The sequence below is a fragment of the Episyrphus balteatus genome, chromosome 3 (genome assembly GCF_945859705.1).
Source record: "Episyrphus balteatus chromosome 3, idEpiBalt1.1, whole genome shotgun sequence".
In the NCBI taxonomy this organism is placed as follows: Eukaryota; Metazoa; Arthropoda; class Insecta; order Diptera; family Syrphidae; genus Episyrphus; species Episyrphus balteatus.
In genome coordinates, this window is record NC_079136.1 from 92,704,809 (window position 1) to 92,723,936 (window position 19,128).

Below are 19,128 nucleotides of genomic sequence, written 5' to 3' on the forward strand. Positions count from 1 at the left end.
ACAAGGCGACATGGCGACAAGGCGACATGGTGACATGGCGACATGGCGACATGGCGACATGGCGACAAGGCGACATGGCGACATGGCGACATGGCGACAAGGCGACATGGCGACAAGGCGACAAAGGGACAAGGCGACAAGGCGACAAGAAGACATGGCGACATGGCGACAAGGCGACATGGCGACATGGCGACAAGGCGACATGGCGACATGGCGATTGGCTGATTTTGCCAATCCGTCCCTTGTGCCCCCCCAGAAAAAAATCCTGATTCCGTCACTGCCACAGTCTTTGAGAAAATGAATTATTTCAATGCAAAAATTCAGTTTTAATAAAAAAAAAACCATTGAAATTGAAGTAATTTTTCATTTTTTTTTTTTTCAAAAGTGTGATATATTTTACCTTTTTTGCTTTGAAATTCAACTGATAATATTTATGGCCAAATTTTTTTTTTAAATAAATTCATATTTTATTAGAAAAAGTCTGGAAAAAAGTAATTTTAAATTTTTCTAATAACATTTTTTTTTTAATTCTGAGTTTGAGGACCATTTTTTCAAAAAGTCTTGATTAAATTTAGTGGATTTAAATTTAAGAGATAAGAATGAGCTTCTGGCTTTTTAAAAATGTATTTTAAAACATTGTAGGTGTTGCCGTTGTTTTCAAAATATTTTTTTTGTGTTTGAAGTCAGATTGTGAGAAAATTGCATTTATCGCTTAAATGATGGAAGATTGTTCTCTACTCCCTTATATTTTTTTTCCTTAAATTACCTAGAGAATCTTTTGCTATCATTTGTTTTATGAAATTTAAGCAAAAAAAATGGTTTTGTTAAAAAAAAATTTAATTTTAATTTTAAAAAACAATACGGCAACACCGGCAATTTTTAATCTATAGACTTTAAAGTATTTTTAATTACCTACGTTTGAAAAAAAAATCGTCAAAATCAGAGCTGCTCGGCCGGGTTCCCTAATAATTTGCCTTAGTTACTCTACTATTATTAACAATACACTTTCAAAGTTTTAATAATAGCTCAGGGAAATTAGTCAAAATATGGGCATGAAATCGCATTTTTCGCGGGACAAAATTTTTTTCATGGAATGTGTTCGGGTGGTTGTCCTTATCATAAAAGTCAATTTGTTGGGATAATTGGAGGTTGGGAACAGCCGCCATCTTGGAAAAGAGATTGGTATCGTTTTTATTGAATAGCTCTATTGTTATTCATTTTAACAAAAACTGACAAAGGTAAGACTTATTAACAATTAAATTATCTAAAAACTCAGATACAAAACAATTCCGTGAGTTGATTAAATAAAATTTTATAGTTGGTCAAAGTGCGTGTTTGTATCGCAAGGTTGGGCAAAATGACATTTTTTCATATATCTGACGAACTTTTGATTTGTTTGGATAATTCTGCAAAAATGAATTATAGTATTTATAATTATCTATAAAATGAGACCACAATCGTTATTGTGACCATCATATTTTAGAAGTAATCTAACTCCGAAACTCTCCATGTACTAGTCAAAAGTGAGAAAAAATCTAGTTTTTTGCTAGTAGGCCGAGCAAATTTTGGGAGTAGAGGTACAACCAAAATATAAGTACGCAGTTTTGCAGCCATACGCGTCTTAATATCGATTTCAAATGTCTGACAACTCTAATTTTGTGCTTTATACGGTTTTCGGGGGGTTAAATAACTTAACTTTTCCACTTAATGTGAATGGGCTAAATTTATACTTTTTGAAATTATAAATATACAAGCTGGTGCTTTATTATTTTTTCTAAATCTAGACACCCCAATCTTGAGGATGTGACCAATAGAACTCAAGATATAAGCCGTTGATGCGATTATGTTTTAGAGGCTTTTTTGTTTAGATTTTGTTTGTTTATTTGAATTGAAAAGCGTGATATGGTTAGTTAAAAAAGCTTATATCGTGAGTTCTATTAACCCGATCGCAGAGATTGAGGTGTCGAGATTTAGGAAAAATGATAGAGCATCAGCTTTTATATTTATAATTGGAAATAGTATAAATTTAGCCCATTCACATTAAGTGGAAAAGTTAAGTTATTTAACCCTCCAAAAACCGTATAAAGCACAAAATTAGAGTTGTCAGACATTTGAAATCGATATTAAGACGCGTATGGCTGCAAAACTGCGTACTTATATTTTAATTGTACCTCTACTCCCAAAATTTGCTCGGCCTACTAGCAAAAAACTAGCTTTTTTCTCACTTTTGACTAGTACATGGAGAGTTTCGGAGTTAGATTACTTCTAAAATATGATGGTCACAATAACGATTGTGGTCTCATTTTATAGATAATTATAAATACTATAATTCATTTTTGCAGAATTATCCAAACAAATCAAAAGTTCGTCAGATATATGAAAAAATGTCATTTTGCCCAACCTTGCGATACAAACACGCACTTTGACCAACTATAAAATTTTATTTAATCAACTCACGGAATTGTTTTGTATCTGAGTTTTTAGATAATTTAATTGTTAATAAGTCTTACCTTTGTCAGTTTTTGTTAAAATGAATAACAATAGAGCTATTCAATAAAAACGATACCAATCTCTTTTCCAAGATGGCGGCTGTTCCCAACCTCCAATTATCCCAACAAATTGACTTTTATGATAAGGACAACCACCCGAACACATTCCATGAAAAAAATTTTGTCCCGCGAAAAATGCGATTTAATTTACTAATTTCCCTGGGCTATAATACAAAACTGAAATAGTTTCATCATTCAATTTGTAGATTAATCATAAAATAGCATCTGCAACAGGTGTTTTTTATGTAATGAACGAGTTATAAATGAAATGCTCTAGATTCTTTTTCTGTTCGCCTCTCCCTAAGTAGGTACTTTGTAATTTTCTTTTATTTCTCCAACTTTACTTAAAATATTCATTGTTCTACATTGTTTATTGACTTATTCATAATAATTTTTCAATTTTTGTAGTTTCAATAAACAATTAATTTTTTTTTAATGTTCTTGTGAGTAAAATAAGATGTGTTTTTGAAGTTATACTTCTTATGGGAGGGTGGGTATGAAAATTTACTTTTTGACAAGAATGTCAAAGGGATTATGACGCGATCACCCTGCGTAGCAGGGCTGTCGTTTCACCTTTAGAGTAGGCAGTACTTTAGTATTTAAAAATGTAGTACGCCGCAGTACGGCAAACATAAAACACACAACACGTTGCAAGTTACATGTTTCATGTGGCAAGTTACATGTGGCAAGTAGTATGTGGCAAGTTGTATGTGGCAAGTTGCGTGTAGCAAGTTGCATGTGGCAAGTTGCGTGTGGCAAGTTGCGTGTGGCAAGTTACATGTGGCAAGTTGCATGTGGCAAGTTGCATGTGGTAATTTCCATGTGGCAAGTTGCCAGGGTTGCAAAAAGCTCACATTTCAGCTCAGCTCACAGCTCAGCTCAAATTTGAGCTAGGTACCATAGCTTAGCTCAATTGAGCTGAGCTGAAAGTGAGCTGAGCTGAAAGTGAGCGCCCCAACTTCCAACGCCTATATCTCGGAATTTTGAAAAAAATGAAAAAAAATTTTTTGATGCCAAAAGGTAGCGGGGACTCTAACCTACATTTGGGTACAACTCTCATTCCTGTAGGTCTACGTGTTCTCAAACAGGGAGAACTTAAAAGTAAAAAAAAAATAGGCACGATTCTGAAAAAATAGGCATGATGTGGCGGTTTAACATGGAAGGCGATTTTTTAAAAATCTGATAATGTGCAAAGCGTAGGCCCATGACACAAGCTATCATTTGACATCACTCCCAAAAATTGCTCTCAAGCAGTTTAATTTCCAGGAGCGTTCAAAGATTCGGGGATTTTTCGAAAAAAGATTTTAACCCAACTTTCAAACGCGATTTTCTCGGAATTTTGAAAAAAATCGAAAAACCGGATTATACCACAATCGGGTAGCTGAGAATATAAGCTTTCATATGGCACCACTCCCCTGTCTCTAGATCAAAGCGTTCCAACGACTATATCGCGGAATTTTGAAGAAAATGAAAATAAAATTTTTTGATGCCAAAAGGTAGCGGGGACTTTAACCTACATTTGGGTACAATTCCCATCCCTGTAGGTCCAGGCGTTCTCAAACCGGGAGAACTTAAAAGTAAAAAAAAAAATAGGCACGATTCTGAAAAAATAGGCATGATGTGGCGGTTTAACATGGAAGGCGATTTTTTAAAAATCTGACAATGTGCAAAGCGTAGGCCCATGACACAAGCTATCATTTGGCATCACTCCCAAAAATTGCTCTCAAGCGGTTTAGCTTCCAGGAGCGTTCAAAGATTCGGGGATTTTTCGAAAAAAGATTTTACCCCAACTTTCAAACGCGATTTTCTCGGAATTTTGAAAAAAATCGAAAAACCGGATTATACCACAATCGGGTAGCTGAGAATATAAGCTTTCATATGGCACCACTCCACTGTCTCTAGATCAAAGCGTTCAGCTCCCAGAAGTTTTTTCGCGCCCCCAACTTCCAACGCCTATATCGTGGAATTTTGAAGAAAATGAATAAAATTTTTGATGCCAAAAGATAGCGGGGACTCTAACCTACATTTGGGTACAACTCTCATTCCTGTAGGTCCACGCGTTCTCAAACCGGGAGAACTTAAAAGTAAAAAAAATAGGCGCGATTCTGAAAAAAAAGGCATGATGTGGTGGTTTAACATGGAAGGCGATTTTTTAAAAATCTGATAATGTGCAAAGCGTAGGCCCATGACACAAGCTATCATTTGGCATCACTCCCAAAAATTGCTCTAAAGCGGTTTAGCTTCCAGGAGCGTTTAAAGATTCGGGGATTTTTCGAAAAAAAAAATGTACCCCAACTAGGGTAATTGCGGGAGAGATGCCGCGTCCGGAGAGTTGCCGCAGTCAACCGAAATCATATATCTAGTCGTCCAGGCAAAAAATTTTTTTTTCTAATTTGTTCGGTTAACATTCAAATTAAAACGTAGCAAAAAAAATCTGCACATATTGTATATGTAACGGGAGTTTATGTTGTTTGTTTTGTTTTTTGCTCGCCTTTTGACTATGGAAATTTTTCAGCCTGTGGGAATTTTTCGTTTCTGAGACAAGTTATTGCGTTTTTTTCCAAATCTAATGATTTTGTTTAGTTAATATGTGTTTCAAGAAGTGATGGGTGTGATTTTTTTTTGTTCTTATTTTTTGTTGTTGTGTGGTGTCTTACGGCATCTCTCCCTCACAAAAGGGAGAAATGCCGCATTTTTGTTGGGAGAAGATGCCGCATTCTGATTTTAGTGTCTTTTTTTGTTTAAAAGAAAATATTAAGCTTTATTAAGTCACGAAAATGTATCTGTAAGAATAACAGAGGAAGTTAGACCAAAGATGTCTTAGAAAAGGCTTTAATGCATCGAGAAAGGGATAACCCCGCAACATCTCAGTTTCAGAAACAGCTCTTCTTCCTACAACAATTTCAGAAATGACATTTCCCACGTAAGCAATCACTTTCACTCTTGCAATCATTTAGAAAAGGGAATTCACACATCACCATGTTTCAAAAGCGCCGCGCCAGTAAAATTATTTTAAGAAATTCACCACTTCCTGAAAAACCGATGCCAAATTTTTTAAAACTTAGGGTTTTTTCAGAGGTTTTACCCACTACCTAACTACCTCGTTAAAATAAAGAAAAACAGGTTAAAAGAAGATAACAACTGAAAAGTGAATGTTGAGTTGGCTGAGCCCGCTGAGACCCGAAAAAATTGTGACCAATGTTGGAAAAACTATTTCTCAACAAAAAAAAAAAAACAAAAAAAAACAAGAATGCATCCAATGCAAAAAATGTAGCAAACGGGTACTAAAAAGTCGCGCCCTGTACAAAAAAAAAAGAATTCATCAATCGTACAGATTTTAGGCTTGATGATTAAAGAATACAACATGTTCCACATTAATTAACAAATACAAATTCAATGCATTTACTATGCGGCATCTCTCCCACACATGAAGGGAGAGATGGCCCACTTAATACTTTTTTCTTTATTGTTAATTTCATAAAAAATTAAAAATTTTTTTAGATAAGTATTTTTTTATGATAGTAAACAAACCCAATGTTTAGTTTTTTTTTAAAAAATTTAATATTTTTCACCATTATATAGTTTAAAAATTAATTTTTCAAAAACCGCGGCAGTTACCCTATCAAAACCGATTTTCTCGGAATTTTGAAAAAAGTCGTTAAGCGTATACCGTACGTTCTGAACCGCACAACATGTGTAAATTTCACAGAATAAATTGAAAACTACATGGGCGCAAGGAGGATGAAAGAATGGGCACGTTCAAAGAGCTAACATAAAGCTATCGGATAGCTTTTTGTTGTTGTAAACAATGTTAAAAATTAGCAAGGAAACGAACCATTTTCTGTCAAAAAATAATCTGAAGGTATCCCAGAATTTCTGGTATACCTCAGGTATCCGAGTGATCAGCTGATATACATTTGGCTTTTTTTAATTTTGATTACTTTTCGGGCTATTATTCAGCTTCAAAATAAAAAAAAATTGCAAGAAATAAAGTCAAAGCGATTGTGCAAGTACTTTTCAACAATAAAAAAAATGTAATTTGCTCAAAAGAAAAAGTTTCCTCTTCTCAATATTTACATATTTTTTTAGTAGCTGCTTGGGCAAGCTATCTGGATACCTCTTTGTTCAAAAAGATATTCCAGATACGGGTATCCCAGATAGCCTATCCGATAGGTGTTTGAACGTGCCCAATTAATTTATTGTTCACTTGATAAAAATGTAAAAAAAATAAGTGGGGATTAATTACTTAATAATAGAAATTAAAAATATCAAATGAAATTCATTTACATAAAACTGAATGAGAAGTATAACTTCAGTCGCGTGTACATGTGTACACACATTTTTTTTTTATTAAGAACCACTTGCACATAGGTGACATACATATGCAAGGCATCAATTTATTTAAATAAAAGGTAGGTAACAAGTTTACAATTACTATCCGAAGATTAAAAAAGTAAAGCAAACATTTACAGAAATTCTAATTTACCGACACTCAGATTTTCTTTCTATTTTTGTTACCTAAATATTTGTAGGTACTTATTTACGTGTCGCGAAAAAATATCTCTTAAAGCATGCAAGACATTTTGTACTTTACAAATCTTATTTAGTTTTTGTTTTAACGCTACATAAAAAAAAAAAAAAATACGTATAAGCCATAGTGTACATATTCGATATTATGCAGAAAATACAGAACTATGCAAACAACAAATAGGTTGTTTAAAATTAAAAATAGATTTTTTCATCTTGTCACTTTTTTGTGATTCCAGTCACGGTATCATGTTGACCCGTGGGTTAGCTTAGAATTGTATCCAACGTTATTTCACTTTATTTGCTACAACTAATACTTTATGGAAGTTTTACTTACCCTCTCCACCATGGCACAGTTGTAGCCTCATCTATTCCAAAGTTAATGTTTCCAAAAGGTGAAAACATGGGATGAGAGAAGAATGGATTATTGTAGGATGGGAAAATTGCTGGGAAAAATGCATTGTTTCCGGGCGGGGAGTTATCTCCGGAAATGACAGCCTCCGCTGAAAAAAAAAAATGATTTATAAGAAATTATTCTTTACAAACAAAAAATAATATTTGAAGTGTAAGGAAGATGTGTGGGCATAGTATATTTTTTTTTTTAATTATTTTTTCAAGAGTAGGTATCTTAAAATTTATCATCTTAGATAAAATGCGTTGATTTAAAAGAAGTTTAATAAACTAGTTTTAAGTTTAAATATGTACTATATCCATAGTCAAACTTTAATATAAAAAAGAAGATACTTTTCTGTACTATATTTTTTTTGAAAAATCAATTTTTCAAACCAAAATTATAATTTAAAAAAAATTTTGTTTTTAATTGTTGACCAATAAAATAAAACAAAACAGCATAACAAGTTAGTTTCCTTATACTTTATATTATAAAAGTAATGATTAATTACCTAAAGCATCCGCCGTATCCAAAGTACCCTCTGTGCGCGCCAATGATCCAAAATGTTCAATCTCATCTTCAAGGCTGTAAATAAACAAAAAGTAAAAATTTTGAGTACAAAAATGTATATAAACAAAAACAATTATAATTAAATATAAATAATTAAATAATTATTTCAATTCAATGAAACAAAGCCCTTTTAACCAATTCAGGAAATTTTATGCTAAACAAAAATAAAATTTCAAAAATAAAAAACAAGCATACAAAATATGTGTGTTAGAGGCATATGCTTTTTTAATTTGATAGGTTCTTTGTTTTGAATACAGAATGAGTTAAACAAAAAGCCTTGGATATTTGTTTTGTTTTTTTGTTTTAAAGTAACCGCATTTTTAAATTGATTTATTATTCTTATGAAGAGAAAATTTCTGGCTAAAATGTGATTCACTTTTAACAATGATCATGTTCGTCATTATTTGTGGCTTTTAGGGGTTCTTTTTTATTCTAAAGATAATAAATTCTTAACCACCTTTTAAAATACGGTACTTATTCGGCAGATCATTTATTTAGATGTTGGTTATGAACAATCTGTTTAAGGACTACAAATGCTCATAAAATATTCTAGAGGTGTGCTGAAAATTAATTTATCGTCAATTTTTGTATAGATGTATACTTTTTTAAGCATTTTAATGATGTTTGGGTTTGATATCCAATTTTCTTGCGGAAGAATTATTATGATGATATTTGGGGAGAGTTCCTTGACTTTATGGAATATATTATAAAGGTCAGAAAAATCTGTTTGTTTTTCGTATAAGTGTTGAAGAAAAAATATTTGAGAAAATACATTTATTTCGTGTTATAAGTATGCCTAAGAATTGATAGTATAACCCATTAACTTGTTTTTCGTAATTTAAAATAAGTTATACCTAAATCGAGAAAGTGGAACCAAAAAAGCATAACTATTGACAACTAAGTTTACTGAAGAAAATCTTTAATAAATTCCATCCACAGATTATAAGAATACAAAAGTGTGAAATTGTTTCATGGTGCACGAACATAATTATCAAATTTGTTACAATAACACCAATAAAAATTTAAATTAAATGTAAGTCAACTACAAAACTATAGGCAACTAAGCATATAGCATATGTAACCTACATTTCTTCATCTCTACACAGAAAAATAACTATACAAATGTTGTGGGTACTGATTAGTTGCCTATTGTTTATCAGTAGCTACAATCGATTATTTTTCTCTGTGTATCTAACACTTTTTCACTTGAGTGCATTCACTCTTAAGCAAAAACATTTCAAGTAGATATGTATGTGCATCGGATTCAGGTCAAACTATTATTTGATACCTCCAACAAATTTTAAACGAAATAAACAAAAAATGTTTGTTAATGGATAAAAAATGGAACCTTAAACTAAGATGATGCCCACTTTAAGTCTCACAATCTTAAAACAATACGATTTCCACTTAAAATATTCCAATTATTTTCCCCTTAAATTCTGTTAAATTTAAAATGAACTTCATTTAATTTGAATTTTCATCTTAAAAACCGACTTTATATAACTAAAAATTTAAAAATTATCATCAGATATCAACTTTATTTGCAGTATATGGTATATCATACTTGTTTCCAACAGTGAAATAGAGATAATGTGGTGGTAAAGCACTCTCCTAGTGACCCAACTTGCAGTGGCTGCAAGTTTTTTTTATTAAAATGTTTCCACATGAAAATAAGATGATTTTCCACTTAAATTAAGTTGATTTCTTTAAAAATTTGCACATTCAAGGAATTGAATATGTCAGAATATACTGGCGTTGAATGACCCTATCGGGAGTAGTTCAGAACACGGGGAGAAAAAGACCACCTGAAATTAAGCGTATTTCCGCTTAATTTATGACAGAAGGTATCTTCGCAAAAAAAACATACAGAAGTCCGCTTAATTTTAGATGGTCTTTTTCTCTGTGCCTGTCTTATTGTCTACACTTTATTTTGAGCCAAAACAACTTAAGAACAGATATGTTAAAACGGTCAAATGTATTTGTTTTTGTTGTTGTTTTCTGTTCAGACGTTTCTCATGAGACTGTTCTGTTTTGTCCAGTTTTGTTCTACATATTTTTCACTTTATGTTCATAATTTCCAGGGAACATAATAATTTTGAAAAGATTCTTAACCCTCTGTAGACACACCTCTTTTTTGCGAATTTGGCTTATACTTTTTCATATCGCTAGAACTTTTTTCGGTCTCACTATTTTATAAAGAATCATATATGAAATTAATGTAGAATTTTCCGAGGAATTCGAATATTGTATTCAAAATTCCAAAAAAAATGTATTTTTACCCTTTTTTTACCACATTTTATTTTTGTTCTGCCAAATTTGCACCCGTGTGCCGACAGAGGGTTAAATCTAATTTATATGACTACTCCCATTTACATAACTTGAAGTTATATTTCATGTACCATGTACCTACTCGTATGTATTTCCTATTTTCAGTGGAATACATATTTAAATTTTTTCCGATAATCCTCTTCAAATATTAGTACACGTACAGAGATATAGTAATTGGTAAATTTCGAATAAAATTTTTTTTTTGTGAACCTTCGTGGTTCAGTCACTTTGTCAATTTCGGTCTATGTATACTTACTCTTTACTCACATACTTAAAATAAACATTGGTATAGGTACCTACTTATTTTAATACATTTCATTGTAAATTTAATATGCATTCATTATGATGAACTTTATTCCATTTAAAAGGTTTTCTTAAAAAACAAAAACAAAAAATACTTCCATTCTTAGATGGAATGTTGTCATTCCTACGAAAATTGTCTTTAAAAACATCGGTATGTGGATACATAGCGGCACTTTATAATGTTTCAAAGAATGAACACTTTCAGGGTCAATGTCAGAATTGTATATTTACCTCAACAAATAATATGACCCGTATTCACGGTACAATAACCGCACCATTTCAATGAAGTCATGCTAAAGATAGCACCATTGTTATAGCAGGTAGACATTTGAAATGTTCAGCCATTACTTTGAAATACAATTCCTTGTGAAAGTAGATGTTTGAAATTAGAAAAAAGTTTACCTTGTTTAAAAAAAAAAAAAAAAAAAATGTATTTTTCTATTATGATTTCGAAGAGTAAGAAATGTTCGTATATCACTAGGGCTGTAAAAGTAACGACAAAATGAGTACCCGCATGTATACGTTACTTTTGATACTAGTACATGCATCAATAACATCGTTACTCGTTACTTTCGTATGTTTCGCATTTTTCGCATATTTCGTATGTTTCGCATGTTTCGCATGTTTCGTTACTTTCGTTACTTTCGCATGCTTCGTGTGTTTCGTACATTTCGTATATTTCATGTATTTGATACTTTCGTATGTTTGGTATTTTAAGTATGTTTCATACATTGGTATAAGGGTGTACAAATTTTTTTTTTGAAAAAAACCAAAAACAATTTCTATAATTTAAGCTACATTTTAAGTTCATAAACATTAAAATTAGTTGCGACATTCTCATGTAATAAGAGTTTAAAGGTAGCTATATTGAATTTTTTCGTTTTTTTTTTATCAAACGTGGGAACTTTTTTGATTTTTTTCCAAATTTTTCGACGAAACTTTGGTAATTTTTTGTTTATATTGGTTCAGTAATCTTATCACAATTGTTTAGAGACCTTTATTTCAAAAGTACAATGCGCAGATCTCGAAATATTAACACTTCAATACAACCATGTCGAACAATTTTTCATTTATTTTTTCTATTGAGAGTGATTTTCAAACCTCGTTTTCTCTGCTTTTTTTTGTGTATATTATTACATATTTCGGCCAAATAGAGAAAATACAAAAACGTCTCTTTTGATATTTCTGTATAAATTATCGACAACACAATGATTATTGAACCTTGGCACTACTGTTTTAATCGAGACAAAAGTAAACTCCAGTTAATTATCTGTAGTTAGCATTCTGACTATGGTTACGATACCGACACGAGATGCGAAATGCGACAAATTGAGTGTATCACTTCATTTCGTATCTCTTACATCGGATTTAGTATTGAAACTGGAATCGCGTCGTTACTAATATGTTTCGTATCTCGTACGTTTCGTATGTTTCGTTACTTCAGTACCCAGTAACGAAACATACGAGTAACGATACTGTTTAGAAAGTAACGTTTCGTTACTCGTTACTGAAGTGAATACCCGCATTTTAGTAACGAATACATACGATTTGCTACAGCTCTATATATCACATCAGTAACGCATCCTACATCTCAGAAACTACTCATCCTAAGTAGCTGAAATTATATGAGGATCTTTATTTTGACCATCTCTCAACAGATAATGCTAGTTTGAAATTTCTGGCCTAAGTTGTTTTCTGTTAATAAGAGTGAAATGCCAAATTTACTAGAGAACTTGGGTGGGCCCTATCGTGCTCCTTAATATAAGCACCATGATATTGAATTAGAAAGTGTGGATCACACCGCACAAATTCAGTTGTAACAAAGTAGTTTTGAATTTGATACATTTCTTTTGTTTACAGAAAGAATGTGTCAATTTCAACACGTAACATATTTGTGTACTAAGTCATCGATATATAGATCCTTAATTACTTGAATAAATATTGTTCTCTTTTTCCGATAACTACATATTTACAAAGCCATTTGTTCAGCTTTTAACAAGTTATTATTTGCCTGCAATTTTTTTTGCAAACAATACATTTGAAACATGAAAGTTGAATTAACGTTATCAATAAAAATGTTACATTAATTTTTGTATATACTTTTCCTAAGAGGGTTACAGTGTTTTTTAATAGAAGGTAGGTAAATAATAAAATAAAAGTCGGCCATATTCAATGAATATTCATGCCCAGTTCTTTCATTTGTAACATATTCTCTTTTCTGTAAACAAAAAAAACTAATGATTCTTTGTTACAGGTTTTCATTGCGGTATAATTTTTTTGATTGTTTGATTCCAATTCTGAACTTAAATCTAATAACGAATATTGCAATTTTCTCTAAAAAACTGAAAAACTTCATTAGAATTTTCAATTAAAATTTAGGTATATGCATTTTTTGTAATATCTAATTTTTAAACAAATCCAATAGGATAATTATGCGTACAAACTACTCTAACAATGAAGCAATTACTTTGAAGTTTAACTTGTTCGATGTTAAAAATAATAAACGTTTTTAAACTTTAAACTAAGCTTGCCACTCACTAGACAACAGTAACAGTTTCAAAATAATAAAAACAAAAAATTATGAAGCAGAATAACAAGTTCTGCAAATAGAGTTGCAATTATTATTTATTGTTACGGCCAAAAGCCGTCCCTTAACAACAATAAACCTTGAATGACTAAGCCGGCAGCTATGAACTCATTTCAAGATGTTGGGTTGTGTTTAGTGTACCAGTAATGTAAATAAAAAAAAATCGCAAAATTTGTTTTAAGATGTTCTTTTGTTTAAAGAATAATGTAAACAAAAAACAGATGTACATATACATATGTACAATGAACATTGAACATGCTGATAAATAGAAATTCCTGGAACTTTAAGAGCAGATTGAGCAAAATGACACCGAAACAAATAAAGATGATTAATGTTCGGCAGTTCCCAAAAAAAAAAAAAACTTGATTTTGTTTATTAAAAAAAAGTTTTTACTGTCAGTTCTTGAAAGATATGAAATTTCTGGAAATTCCTTGCTATCAATTGCGATTAAAATATATTTTTTCTTGTCTTGAAAAGTTCAAATGTCATCATTATGAATTATGGCAAGAATTAGAATTCAGTTTTTAATTAAAAACATTTTAAAAAGTTAATAGATGAGTTTGTTAATACTTTGTTTTTTGATATGAAAATGTATGATGGAAAGTGATGATCGAAATTTAAAAAGAAAAACAAATATTTACTCTAACTTATAGTGGAGTAAAATTAGATTTATACATCGGAATCCAGGGAAAGTTGATGAATCTGTAAAACGAGTATAAGGCTGCATTATTATCAAAGCGTTCAATCGGAATTGCTGTCTCATTTTAGATTTTGCTCAAACTTTGTAGGGATGTTCTCAGAGGCGTACGTTGAGTTGCCGTGGCCCCTTTGACATAGAATAAAGAACAAAATAAGAAGGTTTTTATTCGCCCTACTTTTTTTTGGGGCCCCTTATGTATCATAAGTTGTTCGCTATTATTTTATTCAAGTAACATTATTTGGGGCCCTAAGACAATATATAATTTATTTTTTTGGGGCCCCTGAGCTAATAATTTTTTTCAATTGGTTCATGTCAAATATCTTATCTTTTTGCTTCGTTACTTTTAAGTAACGAACTTTCTGCATTGTCTCCAGTTGGTGGCCTGGCGTGTCGAGTGCCCCAGGACTGTAAGGAAGCAAATCCATGATGATTTAATTTTAAGTTGCGTGGTTTGCCCGCTACCCGCATTTGAAATTTTGCAAAACATCATTTTCATGTTACTATAGTTTTGCATCTATTGAAGATATCTTTTTGTTTGAAAAGGCTTACCAAATATTAAATATAGTTATTTTTCAACAAAATAAATCTTAAATCAACTCGATATTTATTATACATATATTCCGAAAAAACAATTTTTTCTCCTAATTAGCGTATTAATTTAAAAGTTATTTATCTGTTAAACTGAATTTATAGTGAATTTTAAGGGTATAATAGCTATTAATATCCTGGGAACCAATTGCCCTTAAGGACCTTTCAATACATGGATGAAAAGGTGATTTTTTCTGAATTTATATTGGGTTGAGAGGTATTTTCAGGGCAATTCGTTCCCAGTATACCAATAGCTATCCACCCTTAAACCACCCTATCCAATATAAACTCAGTTAAATAGAAAAAACACTCTATCACTCATGTAGGCTTTATGGACTTTTTTTTTGTATTCTTGATGCCATTCCAATTTTTTTTTTAATTTACCATCATTTTAACAGGATATTTTGGTAATTTTTGCACAACGTTCTTTCTACCTTAAAAAAAAACATCCTTTCACCCAAAATATTTCGATGCACTCTTTTGGTTATTGGTTCTCATTGCAAATGAAACGATCATGCCGAATTTTATCTCTGTACCATTATGGGAAGTGGGTTTTCTCAAAATACGTAGGTACCTGTGCACAGAAAATAGTACCTACATAAATAGGTCTTTTAAAGTCACTTGGAGAAGTCGTGTAAGGTTTTGTTCTTTTGTTTAAAGAATAATGTAAACAAAAAAACAGATGTACATATATGTACAATGAACATTGAACATGCTGATAAATAGAAATTCCTGGAACTTTAAGAGCAGATTGAGCAAAATGACACCGAAACAAATAAAGATGATTAATGTTCGGCAGTTCCCAAAAAAAAAAAAAAACTTGATTTCGTTTATTAAAAAAAAGTTTTTACTGTCAGTTCTTGAAAGATATGAAATTTCTGGAAATTCCTTGCTATCAATTGCGATTAAAATATATTTTTTCTTGTCTTGAAAAGTTCAAATGTCATCATTATGAATTATGGCAAGAATTAGAATTCAGTTTTTAATTAAAAACATTTTAAAACGTTAATAGATGAGTTTGTTAATACTTTGTTTTTTGATATGAAAATGTATGATGGAAAGTGATGATCGAAATTTAAAAAGAAAAACAAATATTTACTCTACTTATAGTGGAGTAAAATTAGATTTATACATCGGAATCCAGGGAAAGTTGATGAATCTGTAAAACGAGTATAAGGCTGCATTATTATCAAAGCGTTCAATCGGAATTGCTGTCTCATTTTAGATTTTGCTCAAACTTTGTAGGGATGTTCTCAGAGGCGTACGTTGAGTTGCCGTGGCCCCGGGGCAAGACTAAATTTTGGGACTCCTTTAATATTTGGGGGCCCCTTTGATATAGAATAAAGAACAAAATAAGAAGGTTTTTATTCGTCCTACTTTTTTTTTTGGGGCCCCTTATGTATCATAAGTTGTTCGCTATTATTTTATTCAAGTAACATTATTTGGGGCCCTACGACAATATATAATTTATTTTTTTGGGGCCCCTGAGCTAATAATTTTTTTTTTAATGAAATATTATATGGCTGATTCATTATGCATTTCACTGAAGAATATAATTTGTCACTCTTGTGTCCGAATTGGTTCATGTCAAATATCTTATATTTTTGCTTCGTTACTTTTAAGTAACGAACTTTCTGCATTGTCTCCAGTTGGTGGCCTGGCTTGTCGAGTGGCCCAGGACTGTAAGGAAGCAAATCCATGATGATTTAATTTTACATAAGTTGCGTGGTTTGCCCGCTACCCGCATTTGAAATTTTGCAAAACGTCATTTTCATGTTACTATAGTTTTGCGTCTATTGAAGATATCTTTTTGTTTGAAAAGGCTTACCAAATATTAAATATAGTTATTTTTCAACAAAATAAATCTTAAATCAACTCGATATTTATTATACATATATTCCGAAAAAACAATTTTTTCTCCTAATTAGCGTATTAATTTAAAAGTTATTTATCTGTTAAACTGAATTTATAGTGAATTTTAAGGGTATAATAGCTATTAATATCCTGGGAACCAATTGCCCTTAAGGACCTTTCAATACATGGATGAAAAGGTGATTTTTTCTGAATTTATATTGGGTTGAGAGGTATTTTCAGGGTAATTCGTTCCCAGTATACCAATAGCTATCCACCCTTAAACCACCCTATCCAATATAAACTCAGTTAAATAGAAAAAACACTCTATCACTCATGTAGGCTTTATGGACTTTTTTTTTGTATTCTTGATGCCATTCCAATTTTTTTTTTAATTTACCATCATTTTAACAGGATATTTTGGTAATTTTTGCACAACGTTCTTTCTACCTTAAAAAAAAACATCCTTTCACCCAAAATATTTCGATGCACTCTTTTGGTTATTGGTTCTCATTGCAAATGAAACGATCCTGCCGAATTTTATCTCTGTACCATTATGGGAAGTGGGTTTTCTCAAAATACGTAGGTACCTGTGCACAGAAAATAGTAGGGGAAGTACGTCCAATATGACATACCATAAGCTTTTTCGTCAATAAAATAAAACCCGTGGTGTATAACACAATCTTTGCATTTTATATTCATTCTGTATATTATTAGGAACATTTTATAATAGTTTTTGTATTGAAAAAATAAATAAATTTAAATAAATTAAAACTTTGAAAAAAAAAGTATCGAAATTCATTTTGTCCATATGGCATGGACAAAATGACATAGGTTATATGGACAAAACGACATATGGCATTTTATATGAAAAAATACAAAAATTAGTTGGCAAGTGTAGATTTTCAAAGGAAAGCTAACCTGAATCCACCTAATCCTTTGTATAGGACTTAAAAAACTTGTTGGTGTCCAGGATGCTTCACCTTAATGTAGCCTTCGGGACACCGAATGTTTTTGATGTTGCAAACCCGCCCATTTTGTTTTCATTGGCAGCTTCAATGGCCCCCGCATCGCCTGAACCATGATTGGAGGTCGGAAGTTCGCTTATACCCCATTGACATATTTAAAGTTAAAATTAAAAAAAAAACAACAACAATTTCTATGAAGTTGAAGGTATGTCGTTTTGGCCATAGGTAGGGTATGTCATTTTGTCCATATCGTAGTTTTGACAAATTTTTATACAAAACACTGTTTTAAAGCCTGATTTCATAAAAAATATTGATAAGTTTTTAACTTTAAATAAATTGGGTCGTTATACCCAATAAAATATTCAAAAAAGCTAAATACAACTCCCAAAATAACAAAATTAGTCCAACCCCATAAAAAATGAAAAAGCTCCTATAAACACACTTTACTTTATATTTTTGGTTTGGGGCTGTCAATTGAGTTGTTATTTTGACAGAATTTCAAATTTCATTGGCTTCACCTACTGAGATAGGAGGTAGGGTTACATGTGGTACACATTTCAAGTTAGAGCTGGTATGTCATATTGGCCGTGTATGTCATTTTGGACGTATTTCCCCTACCTACATAAATAGGACTTTTAAAGTCACTTGGAGAAGTCGTGTAAGGTTTTGGTTTTAATTTTGTAAGATTCAGCATACAAATAAGCTTGTTTTGGCTTTTAAATGGCCTCTGAAGAACAATTATTTTAAAAGATACAACTTTCTCAATAACTCAAACGAGAAATGCATTATTGATGCAGTTTTTTGACGATGGTGGCCTAAACTCACATGGTATTCGTTGAAACTTTGGGTATGTGAGTAAGAGTATAGTTGCCAACAATTTCCACCAATAAGAATGCTGTATATATGTACCTAATTTGGATCGGGTAAAAATCTAAATACCCTGGTGAAAATAAAAGAATAAAACGAAAAGATTTTACCTAATAAATATCATAAAACAAAAATTCGTCTTTCAGACGCGCCCGAAAATTGTAGAACCCCTTAATATTTTAACGCAAATTTAACCATTTCCGTAACTCTCACTTATTTCAAAATCAGCAAAGTATTGTATCATCAAGCTCTAGTTCTTGAGTTATTCATACATGAAAAGGCATAGAAATTCATACAAATTTTTTTTTTATGTAAAAATTTTTTTTTGTATTTTTATTTTACTTACTGAACCAAAATACAATACATTCAAAATAAATTTTTCCAGCAAAAAATTAAAAACGCTTGTAATAATAAAATAAAAAAAAAATAGTATGAAAATATCTAAAAAACTAGAGCTCCTAGAAAGCAACCAGTGTGATTTTATAAGCATAACTTTAAAATTAGTACGAAATTACCCCCAAAATGTGGAAAACTTAAATATTTCAAAAAATAGAGCTCCTAGAAATAAATGAATGTGATTTTTAGGTTTACTGACCCTTAATACATTAAGTTTAATATAAATTTCCAATAAACGACCAAAATAAGGAAAACTGAATGATTAGTATGAATATTCCCCAAATATGAAAAATTTAATATTTCAAAAACAAGAGCTGATAGAAAGAAACCAATATGATTTTTGAGCTGAACTGAACCCATATCTATAAAATTAGATACAAATCTTTCGGAAAAATTTTAAAAAGTTGAAAATTGTTGGCCAGCGTTATTCAGTGATTTTATGACGAAAAAAATAAAATGCACGACTGGGGTCGCACGTACTTGCTCTTGCAGTTCAAAGTATC

At 31.4% G+C, this 19,128-nt stretch overlaps 1 protein-coding gene across 1 annotated transcript in view; it reads right to left on the reverse strand.

Annotated features, from left to right (window-relative positions):
• Nucleotides 1–19,128, reverse strand: part of LOC129913708 (transforming growth factor-beta-induced protein ig-h3) — a 34,189-nt gene that overhangs the window by 12,082 nt on the left and 2,979 nt on the right. Inside the window, exons 2-3 of the mRNA XM_055992509.1 lie at nucleotides 7,979–8,052; nucleotides 7,414–7,579 (exon numbers count right to left, since the gene is read on the reverse strand). Coding sequence (XP_055848484.1) covers nucleotides 7,414–7,579; nucleotides 7,979–8,052 — 240 coding nt within the window. The remainder of the gene's footprint in view (nucleotides 1–7,413; nucleotides 7,580–7,978; nucleotides 8,053–19,128) is intronic.